Source organism: Podarcis filfolensis, assembly GCF_964270895.1.
Source record: "Podarcis filfolensis genome assembly, chromosome: 3".
Taxonomy (NCBI): domain Eukaryota; kingdom Metazoa; phylum Chordata; class Lepidosauria; order Squamata; family Lacertidae; genus Podarcis; species Podarcis filfolensis.
Genome location: NC_139606.1, coordinates 1,382,916 through 1,395,528, shown reverse-complemented (window position 1 = coordinate 1,395,528; position 12,613 = coordinate 1,382,916). Strand labels below are relative to the sequence as shown.

Below are 12,613 nucleotides of genomic sequence, written 5' to 3'. Positions count from 1 at the left end.
TATTATCTGTTTTCCTGGAGAGGTCTTTAACTGAACTTTAGAAAACAATTAGAGAAGTTCTGAGTTATCTTGTGTGTCATACTTCTGATTGTTTTACTCATGTGTAAATTGCCATTTTGAAAATCTGTTGCCATATATATATTTTCTTTAAAATGATACACAACACTTTAACTATATATGAAAATGAAAAATGGGTCTGTAGATTGATGTTTTCATGGAATTAATGTTGGCCTTTCCTCTTTCCCCCCAAAACATACCATTCAAAGCAGTGTCTCCTCTCCAAAAACTGTACTAGCTGTGTCTTCAAAGTTGGTTTTGGATTCATTCACGGAGAAAGACAAGACTATTGCTCCTCCTTAATCCAGCTCCTCTTATAAAGCAAACAATCTCAGAGCAAGTCTAGGCTTGGCTGCCCAGACAAGTGCCATTAAGTTCAGTGAGACTTATTCCTAGGTAAGTTCGTTTGTTGTAGATTTCAGACTCCGTGACCTGGGGTTGACAAATGGTTCCCAATGAGCAAATACTCTATTCAGACACTACTCAGACTTTTCAACTTTCCTCCTTGAGAGAGCCTAGTAAAGTGATGCTACAGCTATCTTTTGGGTTCCCCTCAATCTGATGTCTTTCCTCCTTCTCAAGGCACATAAGATACATTCCTGCTTTTTTACCTGATCAGCTTTCTCTGGACTCGGCCCTCCTATGCAGATCTGGGATCTGTGGACATCTCCTTCCCTGCGCAGTCCGGGGCTCTTGCTTACTGAAAGGAAGTCATGCCCAAGGCAGCAAGTTAAAGAAAGTGAGCTGCGCGTTGCTGCGCAGGCAGGATCTGGGCAAGGGAGGAAGTTGAATTTCACTGTCTGTTCAGTGGGATTGTCGAAGTTATTTCCTGATGCCATTCACCTGATCTAAGCTTTTCAGTTTATTTTATCTGAGCAAGCAGGCGAACATGTTCCACAGGCATTTTACTTCTGAGAGACGCATTTGTCATGTTTGTTTGTTTGGGGTTTTTGTTACCAATGAAATGGATGAGAAAACACCAGCAGAAAAGCTTCAGCCTTGCCTTGCCTCCAAGCATAGCTAAGGAGGACTTCTACTGCCAGATTTGCTTCTAAGCATGACGCCAAATATTTAAATTAAGAACTAATATATTGTTGGCATAGTTTAATTCTCTCGCAGCAACGGGAAGGCACAATAATATATAGCAGCATTTCTTTTTTAAAGTTGCTGTTAAAGCCCTGCCATTTAGTGCAAGCAGGAAGCAGGACTGAACACAAGGGTCCCACTAGCACTTGCTGGATGAAAAGTCCCTTATCCAAACACAAGGAAGTAGCGCCCAAACCTCACCTTGCACACCACAGATTCAGATATCCAGAAAGTCAGGTGTGTGTGTAGTACTGTAAAAAACACAAAAACAAAAAACAAGCAGCCTTAAACAAGCCTTACTCTTTATGTTTTACTCATCCGTGACAGCTGTTTTGCCAGAAACTGGGGGTGGGGGAAGAGATTAGAGAAATGTTTTTTTTCCTTCCTTGTTTGCCTTCTGCAGGGTTTCAGGGGGGTTTTCCTGGAGTTTTCTGGGCAGGGTTTCTGTCCTTTGGCGTCAAAATTTGGGGTCAGGAATGCATTAGAAATTTCCCCATAGGAATGAATGGAAATCATTGACTTGTTATGTGAATGCTCGCCTAACAAACCATTTCCTGAGAACGCATTGTGTTCCTCTGTGTGTATTGTAACCCTTTCCAGAAAGCTGCCCCTAGAAGCCTTCCTTACCTGGGTCATTGGGCGGTCGCTGCAGCTTTCCCACCTCCAGACCCTTTTCCAAGGCCAAGAATTAAAATAATGGGGAACCCAACCCAGACAACCCCCTCCATGTACTTAGCAGTTGCTGCAGCTGTTTAGTCAGGGATAAAGTGTCAAGCCTCCTCTTCTCCCCGACACGCCAGTGTTCAGCGTCCAGGGAATTTTTTGTAGCCAGAAGCGTTTGATCCGGTGAGCTCTGCAAGACGGGGCACTGGTCTCCTGCCACTACCATTTCCTGCAAGCCAAGGAATCCTGTATCTCAGGTATCTCCCACCAAGTCTTCAAAGCCCCAAGGTGCCTTAGGGTGCTTACCTGGGAAATATGACCTACCAGGCAATAAAAACAAAATAAAAATGACTGTGTCTTTCATTGGTTAGAAAGAACTGGTGGCCACTCCCTCTGGGGAGAGGGGAGAGCTCTGGCCTCTCCCCATGGGTGGTGGGGCTGACTTCTGCATCATCCTGTGCACCACTCCGTGAAGCTGACGGCCCTCACTGCCAACTCGTATGGAGATGGAGATGGTTGTGTCATCAGTAAGTAGCAGAGATGGAATCATGGGGCTCCCTTTGCTTTCAGTACAGTGGTGCCGCGAGTCTCTTCATCTTGCGGTCCGTTCCGCGAGTCTCTTCGTCTTGCGGTTTTTTCGTCTTGCGAAGCACGGCTATTAGCGGCTTAGCGGCTTAGCGGCTATTAACGGCTTAGCGGCTTTAAGAAAACAAGGAAACAAAGGAACAAAGGAACCAAACTCGCAAGAACTGGCAAGATGTTTCGTCTTGCGAAACAAGCCCATAGGGAAAATCGTCTAGCGAAGCGACGCAAAAACCGAAAAACCCTTTCGTCTTGCGTGTTTTTCGTTGTGCGAAGCATTCGTCTTGCGGGGCACCACTGTATTCTCTCCGCCTTTCTTTCATTCTTAAAAAAAGTTTCACAACTGGACTAGTGGAAATTGTGTGATCATTGTTCTCTCTTTCATTAAAATGGTTCTTGGGGCAGATTTAAACAAAATTAAAACATGAGAACAAAAAAAAACAGACATATTTTGTTGTCAATGATACATACTTTGTTTCCCCAACAGGAATGCATATGGAAACTAGATTCAATGGAATTACATATTCTTGGGAATTTTACAGGAAAGATCTGATTAGATCTGGGATACATTTGTTGGCTCCAGTTCAGATTTTCCTGCAAACATTTTTTCCATATTCATTCCTTTGTGAGTAAATGCTATGCTGAAACTGAGATAAAAGGATGATAAATATTATTGATTGTATTGTAGGTCAGGATTGTATTTCCTATGAACAAACTATGAGGCTGCAATCCTGCACACACTTAGCTGGGGAAAGTTTCACTGAAATCGTTTGAGGTTACTTCTGCTTACGCAGGCCTAGGGTTGCTCTGTCAATGGCACTATTAATTGGTTGAGTAATAATAGCCCATAGTTTCACTCCAGTATCAAAATATCAACAGTTTCCTATGATTAAAATAATTCCCATGTACTATTAAAGCACAATATATTTCTCACAAAAGTAAGGCATTTTAATTGAGCAATAAGGACAATCACAGATACATAAAAATGGTTCAAATTAATTCTAGTTCAGAATAAGGATGGAGCAATATTTAAAAATTATACAACAACCAGAGGAAGAAATGAAAACAAATCCAAATATAATGCCCAAAATTTCAGTTAAGTTATTTTTTAAAAAAATCATTATTTTAGGTGTTACCAGAGGTCAGGAACCTCCAGTCCACGGGGAACCTCCCCATCTGGCCCCAGAGGTCATTCTGGGCAGGCCACACCCACCCAGCCCACACTTGATGTCATGCACAATGTCAGGTGTGGGCAGGAAAGGGCAGGGCTTGGCGTAAAGGGACTTTGCAGGCCCTGCGGATTGGGAGGCCTGCAAAGGTCTCTTGCACAGCTTTCAACGCGCCTGATAACTTTCTGTCGCGTTGTGCAAAGCAGGAACTCTGTGCATCAGCTGCTGCGCAGTGAGGTGAGAGAGAGAGCGCTCCCTGCACAGAACTCTCTTGCAGACACAATCCCATTTTTGCCTGGCGCCTAAGCATATATAAGGAAGGCACCAGGCGAACCTCCCTGGGGAGAACACTCCACAATCAGGGAGCCACTGCAGAAAGGCCCCGTTCTCGTGTTGCCACCCTCTGGACCTCACGTGGAGGAGGAAAACAAAGAAGGGGAGAGGCAGTTCTTGAGGTCTTGTGGTCCTGAGGCACTTGCAAGGCAAGGGAAGGGGCTGTTTCCTGGCTCCTCACTTTTCTGTGGTGCTTGGTCATCAGGCAGCTGCGAGTCCAATGCAGGACCCCCCCTCCCAAGCAGGGGGCTCTGAGGGGCAGACAGAGGGCAGGCCCCCCTTAGGCAGGAAGAAAGGGGGCAGAGAGGAGTGGAAGGAGTCTTGATCTAAAAATAAATGCTTTGTGCATCCACATCTAATCTTGCCCCTTTCTAAAAGTTGCTTATTGGTGTGTGCTTTTCTTTTTGTCAATCTACCAAAGAATAAAATAAAATAAAATTGGGATTATCGGTTTTTCTCAGGATGGTGGAGGGCCTGTGTCCCGTGTCCCGTTGACGTCAGGATGGGGGCACTCACCTTCTTCTGATAGGAAATGCTCTCCGGGAGGAAGGGGCACAAAAACAGGGGGTTGAAGAGGATCAGTTGGGAGGGGGAGTGAGAAATGTCCCTATTTTCATCTGAGGAATGTTGGAGGGTATGATACAGCTTATTATGACTTGTAAGAAACAAAACCCTACACAGAGCAAGAATCAAGGGGAGAAGCTGTGAGAATGAGAGCAAATCTGCGCTGACCTTTACAGATAAAGCAGCTTAATATAAACAGCAACAGCAAAAATTATTAAGGATTGAAGTGTCAACTTTTGCAGTGATAAGGATTTAGAGGTTAAAAAGCAGGCATTGACGTATTTCCTGCTTCAGTGTGCTGGGACAGGAGAGCAGTCGTCAGTGGGAGACTCCAGTTCCAGACACGGCAGAAACAGCAGCTCAGTTGTTCTGCCCTTTGCATGGGGCACAGCAGTGACTTCTCTGCACATGGACTGAGTTGCTTTCGCTTGGGGCTTTGACACACACACAGGGTTAGGAATGCAATTTCAGATTTAGAGGGAATGCCCAGTGCCTGATGCACACATGCACACACACACACACACACACACACCCCTGCAAACTTTTCTGACTGCCCAAAACTCCATGGTTTGGGGCAGCAGCCGGAGCAAAAAGAAACAAGAAAGACCCAGTGCTTGGAGGGGGGAGGTTTAGATGCAGATGCAAAGAAGTCCCTCCCTGCTCATCAGATCTGGCTTTGGATGAGTGGAGAGGAGGCCGGTTGGATCTAGACACAGCAAAGAAGCATTTAAGTTAATCGCATTACAAACTTTGTACAGTATGAGAAATTGGGTTGGCAAAAACGGAACTCCACAGCGCCATCTGGTGTCATAGTGTTAGAATGCATGAACAACGCCTATAAAGCGCTTTTTCTTTGCCAGTGTAGCTGAGTCCGCTATAAACTCTTCCCTTCATACTTGCACAAATCATTTATGGGGAGGGGGACGTTTGCTTGTGCAAGGCTCTCACAATCAAAGGCACACCCACCCATGTCATACCAGAAGGTTAGTTACCCCTGCTGTGTACACTAACCAGGGAGTAAGTCTTGCTGAGTTAAATGGGGCTTGCTTCTGAGTAGGTATGGACAGGATGGTACTGTTAAGTTTCAAAAACAGTGCATTTTGAGGTGCCATTGCCATTTGTTATTTATAATGTATGTACCCCCCCTTCTTAATGGCCAGCATAGCCAATGGTCAGGGATACTGGGGGTTGGGGACTGTTGGTGTCTGAGAGGCCACAGGTTCCCCACTCATGCACAAGAGTGGACTACAGGGGAAAGTTTTAACACAAGTTCAGGTTAAAAATAAAAAGGGAAACTTTCATGCATTTGCTAAACAAATACCAGAAGCATTTTTTTAAAGGGGGGCGGGCTTGAAAGAATATGCACATTTTTGTGTACAAATACATGTATATTGTGGGAACTGCACATAAAGATGCATATATTTTTTGAAACAAAACACAAAAATGCAGATTAATAGGGGAAATCACTTTCCCTAATATTTATTTTACAAGCACATGCCCTCGAATTTCTTTGATGTTTGAAGCAATCCTAACAGCGTTTGGGGGTGGGGGAATAGCACTGGAATACTCCCTTCCCCCTGGCAAACTCCCCAAATCATGTCACTTGGCCTTAGGACTGAGCTATAGCTGGGGAGAAAGCAAGGCAGCTTAGGAGGCAGGGGCGGTAAGGGAACAGCTGGCCCTGGCCCCACTGTAGCCACTGCCTCAAGTTACTATGCAGCATTATTATTATTATTATTATTATTATTATTATTATTATTATTAGATATGCTTTCAAAGTGCATTGTTTTGGAGACAATATAATATTGAATAAGTGGGTCAGCAAGCACCCCTTGAACATCCTGCAGATCTACTCACTCAGTCATTCAGTCCTTCTCCCTTACCCTCCCCCCAGCAGCTCCCATGCTGAGGGAGGCAGGAGGTGGGAGGGAAGACACCCCAGTTTTCCTTTTCCAGAACTGAGACAAAGACCCAGTTCCTTCACTCTGCCCCTTGGAGACTCCCTGGGACTCTGCCTGCCCTGAAATTGCACTCGTAAGCTGCACATCATCAGGCACAGACAAAGAGTGTCCACCCGCTTCTTAGGGCAAGTGAAAGCTGGATACTTGGCTAAGCACTGGAGTCCTAGAAAGTCCAATGGCAGGATGCTTCCTACTCATTGCAGCTCATTAACCTTTCGAAAACCCTTTTCCTGTTATTGTCGGCAAAGTTGCTGAAAAGACATCAAGGCAGCCAGGCCTTGGAGGAAGCGGGTCGTGCAGGTGTAGATTGTTCCACATTTACATAACTCAAACAGCAGAGACTGAAGCAGTTTCCTCGACAAACCTTATTCCTGCCACACCTAGAAACCACATTATCCGAGAACAAATTAACGTGCAGTTCCTGACAAGTATCAGGCATGAGTTAATGGGCCTTACTCCCAGGCAAACGTATATAGGATTACAGCAGTGTATTGCAACAAGGGCAGGGGAGACCTCCAAATAAAACTGTCCAGCTTAGGCAGCCTTTTAGAAAGCTTGTATAAGCATAAGCATCATATACAGTTGGCCCTGGTTTGAAGGCCATTTATACGACAACCCTGGGGACAATAGTAACTGGACTTACCGGTAAACAGTGGGCACTCATCCACCCTTCCTCTCATCCCTATTTCCCCTCGAGGAAAGCCACTCTTTAGTGCTCAATCAGAGCAAAGAGCAATTCGTGTTTCCTCTGGATTGACATTTGTTCTGATTTAGCACTAAAGTGTGGGTTTTCCCTGGGAAAGCATTGGGGCAAGGGGGAAACTGGTCAGACCCACACTTTCTAGGCACAGGACAAGCGGCAGTGTGGACAGGCCTGTCAATCCAGAGAAAACCCAAGAGCTGATTCCCCAGGGGGAAAGCAGAAGAACAAGAGGAAGTGTGGCTAAGCACCGAGAAGAGGCCCATTGAAAAGAATGGGACAAGTCTCCTCAGTGAGTCACCTCTCAGCATGACTCTGAATCCAACCCATTGAAATGGCAATTCAGTTAATGTAAAGAAAACGAAAATGTAAAGAAAACGAAGGTACATTTTTTCACCTTTGGTGGACGTGCCCTAGGATTAAGACTTTCTGGGAAATGATTTATAATGAATTGAAAAAGGTATTTAAATATACCTTCCTGAAAAAACCAGAGGCCTTTCTCTTGGGCATGGTCGGCCAACTGGTGTCGAAAAAGGATAGAACTTTCTTTATGTATGCCACAACAGCAGCAAGAATACTCATCGCAAAGTATTGGAAGACGCAAGATCTACCCACTCTGGAAGAATGGCAAACCAAGTTGATTGACTTTATGGGACTGGCAGAAATGACTGGCAGAATCCGTGACCAGGGAGAAGAGTTGGCAGAAGAAGAATGGAAGAAGTTCAAGGACTATCTACAAAAATATTGCAATATTAATGAATGTTGAATGATGCAGGATTGAAATTAATTGGTTTCTAGCTGTAATGGTAATAAGATTATGAAAAAATGGTCCCTTTTTTTCTTGGTATATAATCAAGAGTTTAAGATATAACAATATAAGAGGATGGTTAGAAAATAAGGGGTTTAATTGTAATGCTGGGAGATAAGGATTTGCTGGATAAACAATTTGAACTGGAATACAAGAAGGGGAGGTATGAGGAAGTCAGTGAAAGATGTGATTGAAAAATAAGCTTTGAACATTATGTGGTTTTTTTCCATTATTTTTTCTTTTTAATTTTCTCTTTTTTATTGTTTGTAAAAAATGGAAAATGCTAATAAATATCTTATTAAAAAAAAAAAGAAATGGCAATTCAGTTATTCTGCTGTGGACTTGCGTGTTGGTCCTGCTCCCAAGGAATACCCATCTTTCACCCTAGCATGGGGAAGGTTTGGGCAGTTATTCTATGTTTGTTTTTATTGTTTCATTTGAGTTGTGGTGGTGTAACGTCCTGTCCGTAGGATGAGAGTGATGCACCCTCTAGTGCAGAAGGGACTGAAGAATAATTTTAGCCCACCTCAGACACCAAGCGTGCAGTAAGTGCAGCAGAATGAGAGATCCAGAGGTCCGTGCCTGGCCTCTGCTTCTCCTGTGTGTGGCTGCTGCAGCGTCTGGCAGAGTGGGCCATTGCCAAAGGTAAGGTCCAAGTGGAGAGAGAAGAGGCGCTCAGAAGGCAGAGTGGAATTCTCTAAAGGGCTGGAGACAGGCTGACTCTGGGGGTCTGTCCAAACCCCTGTTATTTGGTCAGGGATCTATTCACTGGCCCCTTCCTTCAGGTGATTCTTAAGAAGATGCCGCTATATTTCCATGATCTGAATCCTACGGCGATACGGAAACAGCCTCCGGACAGGAAAATTAGACACCGGATATCCTGTCGAGAGATTGGTGATAGACAAGCTGAGCTCCTTCCATCTGTCAGATTCCGTATCACAGTGGGAGGAAGGATTTGGGCAGGCAGGGGTAAGCCAGAAGGAGATTGGTCAGAGGCCTGGGAATCGCCATCCTTCGCAAACACAGTCACATCACACGTTCTGCATTCATTCAAGCAGTGGGGAAAACAAGGAAATTTAAAAGTGGCCTCATGCTGCTTTGAAATTATCAAATAAAGTGAAGCTGAGCACATTCATTTTGAAAAGTAAACACAGGGAACCCTGTGTTAAATATGGACGTCTATATACCATGTTTCTTAAATATTGTTTTTTAAAACATATTTTTAAATGAGGTTTTTGTCTCAATTATTTTTTTTCCTGATATATTCATAAAATATAAAAAGTAGATCCAGAGAAAAAAATCAGCAACAAGCCACTATTGAATAAACAATAAATAAAAATATTAATCATGAACTATGCATTTATCTCCAAAATTGGATTATATTCTACACTATTCAACAGCTCATGCTTTTTTACCTGTTGCAATATGCATTATATACAGAACACACCCATATGCACTTTCTCTGAACCTTTTAGCCTCCTAACTTTGCTCATGAAATCTTCTCACTGACTCCTTATATGCCGCTCCTTGCTATTACTTCACTGCCTGGACCTTGATTTGTAATTTCTCTAACAAAAATGTTTTTCTGCACCCCAAAGCAGCCGTGATGCTGGGGCCTGTTTTTCCAATCTAGATGAATGGGTTAAAGAGAGACAGGAACTTGACTGCAGTTCCAGCCTTTTCCTTTGTGCTTTAACAATCAAAGGAAGCTCAGCCTTATTTGAGGAATTTCCCACGCCTCTACTTCAGACATTAGAAAATGGTTTTCTTAAACTCATATCAGATATGTTTACAGAAAGAGGCAAACAAGTTGGGGGGGGATCCTGGATAGGATAACTATCTGTATACGTTACAGCTATTTGAACATTTTTAAAAGAAAAATTAAAAAAAATAAGAGGATAAGCCATGGAACAGTTTGGGTGCTACAGATGCCCAGCCATCTTCACTGCGAAATAAGGAGGCAAACCTCCACTTCTGTCATTGTTTCATAGCAGGCATGTCCAACTCCCAAGAGACTGTGATCTACTCCTGGTATAAAAAAAATGGCAGTGATCTACCCCTTGTCACTGGAGGGAGGAGGAGCGTGGGGGGCGGGCGGGTGGGGGGGTGGATTGCCCAGAGTTGTTGAGCTTCTTTGGGGGATGATTGCACAGAGTTTTTTAGCTTTATTCCCATAACTTTTCCCACACAATAAGGATCCCGCGATCTACTAGGATCAGCCAGGGATCTACCAGTAGATCATGGATGCTTGAGCTGAGATTCCTGCCTTGTAGGGGGTTGGACTAGATGACCCTGGGGGTCCCTTCCAACTCTATGATTCTATGATCTGGGTGGCCACTGTGAGAACAGGATGCTGGACTAGGTGGGCAATTGGTCTGAAGCAGCAAGTTCTTCTTCTTGTTGCCAGCCACCCCAATCTCTGAGCCGTGTCAGAGCACTTCCTTTGGGAATGAGGCACAGCAGAGACTGTGATGTCCTTATGGTTTATTGACACATCTATACAGCCTGAGCCTACGAGGGAGGAGTGCACGGCATCCGCACCCCAAAAGGGTCTTGCTTCTCCCATAACTGCAGCCTTGGAGTCACACAGAAATCAAGCCTTTGCTCTCTGATCCTCTGCTTGCTGATTTGCTTTTTTTAGGTCACATCACTGCAAACCTTGCTCTAAAACTCAGGCTTTGTTTTTCAAACTGTCTGAGAGTTAAAGGAGGGACCCCACTCATTTGGCATCTGGCACGCAGGTAGGGATGCCATATCTGGAAGAGCAGGGAGCCTACTTGGGCCCCCGGTTATGGGTGCCCGTGCATGTGATGTCATGATGTCAAGCCTGTGCCACCCAGCCTTGGCACCTGACTTCCGGTGGCATTGCAAGTCGGGTTCCGAGACCTCTGGAAGCATCTCCAGAGTTGTGCCAGGGCCCTGCCACATTTTTGTGGATGCTCGGGCACCCAGAGCCCCCTATAGTTGGTGCCCCTGTTGAAGAGCAAAAAAAGGGGCAGCCTAAGTCACTGCCAGCCCAAGCGCCCAGGCCCTTCTTTCCCTGGCTCAGGCTGGCAGTGGCTGCAGAGCAGCCCAAGCCCACCAACTCCAAAACCTAGACATTTCCTTTAAAATGTAAAAATCTGCCCAGGTGGGCATGTTGACCCCCCAAAAGAGGACATGTCCGGGTTTTCCTGGACACATGGCAACCCTACACAGAGGCCCCTTTCCTTTGTTCTCTTCAGAGCCCATCACCCAAGCAATCACTTCAGCAGGAAACCAGCCTTGCTGGATCCAGGGGTTCAGGATCAGCCTGGCTGGATTAGCTTTTAGCACTTGCTGGATCCAGAGAAGAGAGGAGTGCGGCACCCACAAACTCATCACAAACGTCCATGACTCCGCCCCCGGGGGGAGGGGATTAGTCAGCCGAAGGGCCTTCCCCTTTGGGTCACACCCCAAAGAGCTCACCAGATGAAATGATCACCCCTCTTTTTCACATAAGTGTATGTGCAGAGGGCTTTATTTTACCACAAAGAAACCACATCCTGTTTAAAAACAACCAGATTCTTTTTTTTGGGGGGGGGAGTGAGGACCACATCAGCAGATCTTGCTTTGTGCCTTCCACATGAGATTCTCACTCAGTACTTCCCAGACACTAACCTGGCCTGTATGGAACAACAAAAAGAACAATGTGTCCCAGCACATGTACAGAGAGTCTTGATGGCATTATCTGTTCTCAGCTATAAAAACAGAAGAGGGAAGGAAAGGAGAAGCAGGAGTGCTGGCCTCTCTTTCTTTAAAATTGGATTCATCAAGGATTAACCTAGAACAATTAGCTGATAGTGGGACGTTTCCAGGTCTTTGGGAGAGTTGCCTCCTTTTATTGTGATTTGAATGATATTTACAGTTGTTGCTCCATAAATCCTTACCTGAAAGAAATGCCAAGGCCGCTTTCACGGAGGTCCCAGCTAATGGATCTCTATTCTTTCTTTTGCAGGCTGTGGGACGTTCCTGCTGCTGTGCATCTCTCGGCTCTGTGTGCTGTCTGGTTTTCCCCACCTTCCCTGCAAAACCCCCTGAAATCAGCAAGGCACATCGGATTCTCTTCTACATTCAATACAGGTCCAGGGAAAAGGGTCAAATATTTTGAAAGCTGTGATCAGAGTGCATAGCTTCAAGTTTTCAAGTGTGCGAAACGTAAAACATTCAACAGAACAAAAGACCACTTCCTAACCCCACCGCCCTTTCCTGTGGTCAGCAGGAATCTCACAAGTGAAATGGAGTAAACAAAGCCAATGAAAGGGGGAGGCTGGTCATCAGCTGAAGTGGCCGCAGGAGCAGCTCAGGAGTTCACCCCCACCTTAATTCAGGTTCCAGCTTGCAATAGTAAGGGGCAGATATAGGGTGCCCATTACAGTTCCCTGTTACTGCCGTGACAGGAAAATTAGGCAAAAAGTTGGCCTTAAAAGAAAGAAAAAATATACAATTCTGGAGAACTCATAAAAGCTATTTTGTGACATTTCTGCTGGTCTTAACAAAGTTATTCTCCTAACTGGGGGAAATTAGTCAGCTATAAATGACAAAAAAGAAATTATTTTATTTGTTGGTTCCTCCAGCCAACAATAGGGAAAGAATTTTTGTGTTATTGGCTTTATAGCATGCCATCCCATAAGGAGAGAAATGTTCTTTAGGGAACACATGCATTTTTACT

At 44.8% G+C, this 12,613-nt stretch overlaps 1 protein-coding gene across 21 annotated transcripts in view; it reads right to left on the bottom strand.

Moving 5' to 3' along the window:
- The window catches only part of ADGRF5 (adhesion G protein-coupled receptor F5), a 51,712-nt gene extending 39,536 nt beyond the window's left edge, over positions 1 to 12,176 (bottom strand). For 2 of the 21 annotated variants that reach the window (XM_083606388.1, XM_083606403.1), the window contains exons 1-4: positions 11,832 to 12,117; positions 1,345 to 1,394; positions 669 to 826; positions 258 to 489 (exon numbers count right to left, since the gene is read on the bottom strand). In XM_083606388.1, coding sequence (XP_083462514.1) covers positions 258 to 260 — 3 coding nt within the window. In that variant the 5' untranslated portion in view covers positions 261 to 489; positions 669 to 826; positions 1,345 to 1,394; positions 11,832 to 12,117. Of the gene's footprint in view, positions 1 to 257; positions 490 to 668; positions 827 to 1,344; positions 1,395 to 11,831 lie in introns of all 21 variants that reach the window. The other 19 variants (XM_083606404.1, XM_083606391.1, XM_083606399.1 and 16 more) reach the window with 17 other exon arrangements.
- Between the last annotated feature and the right edge of the window lie 437 nt (positions 12,177 to 12,613).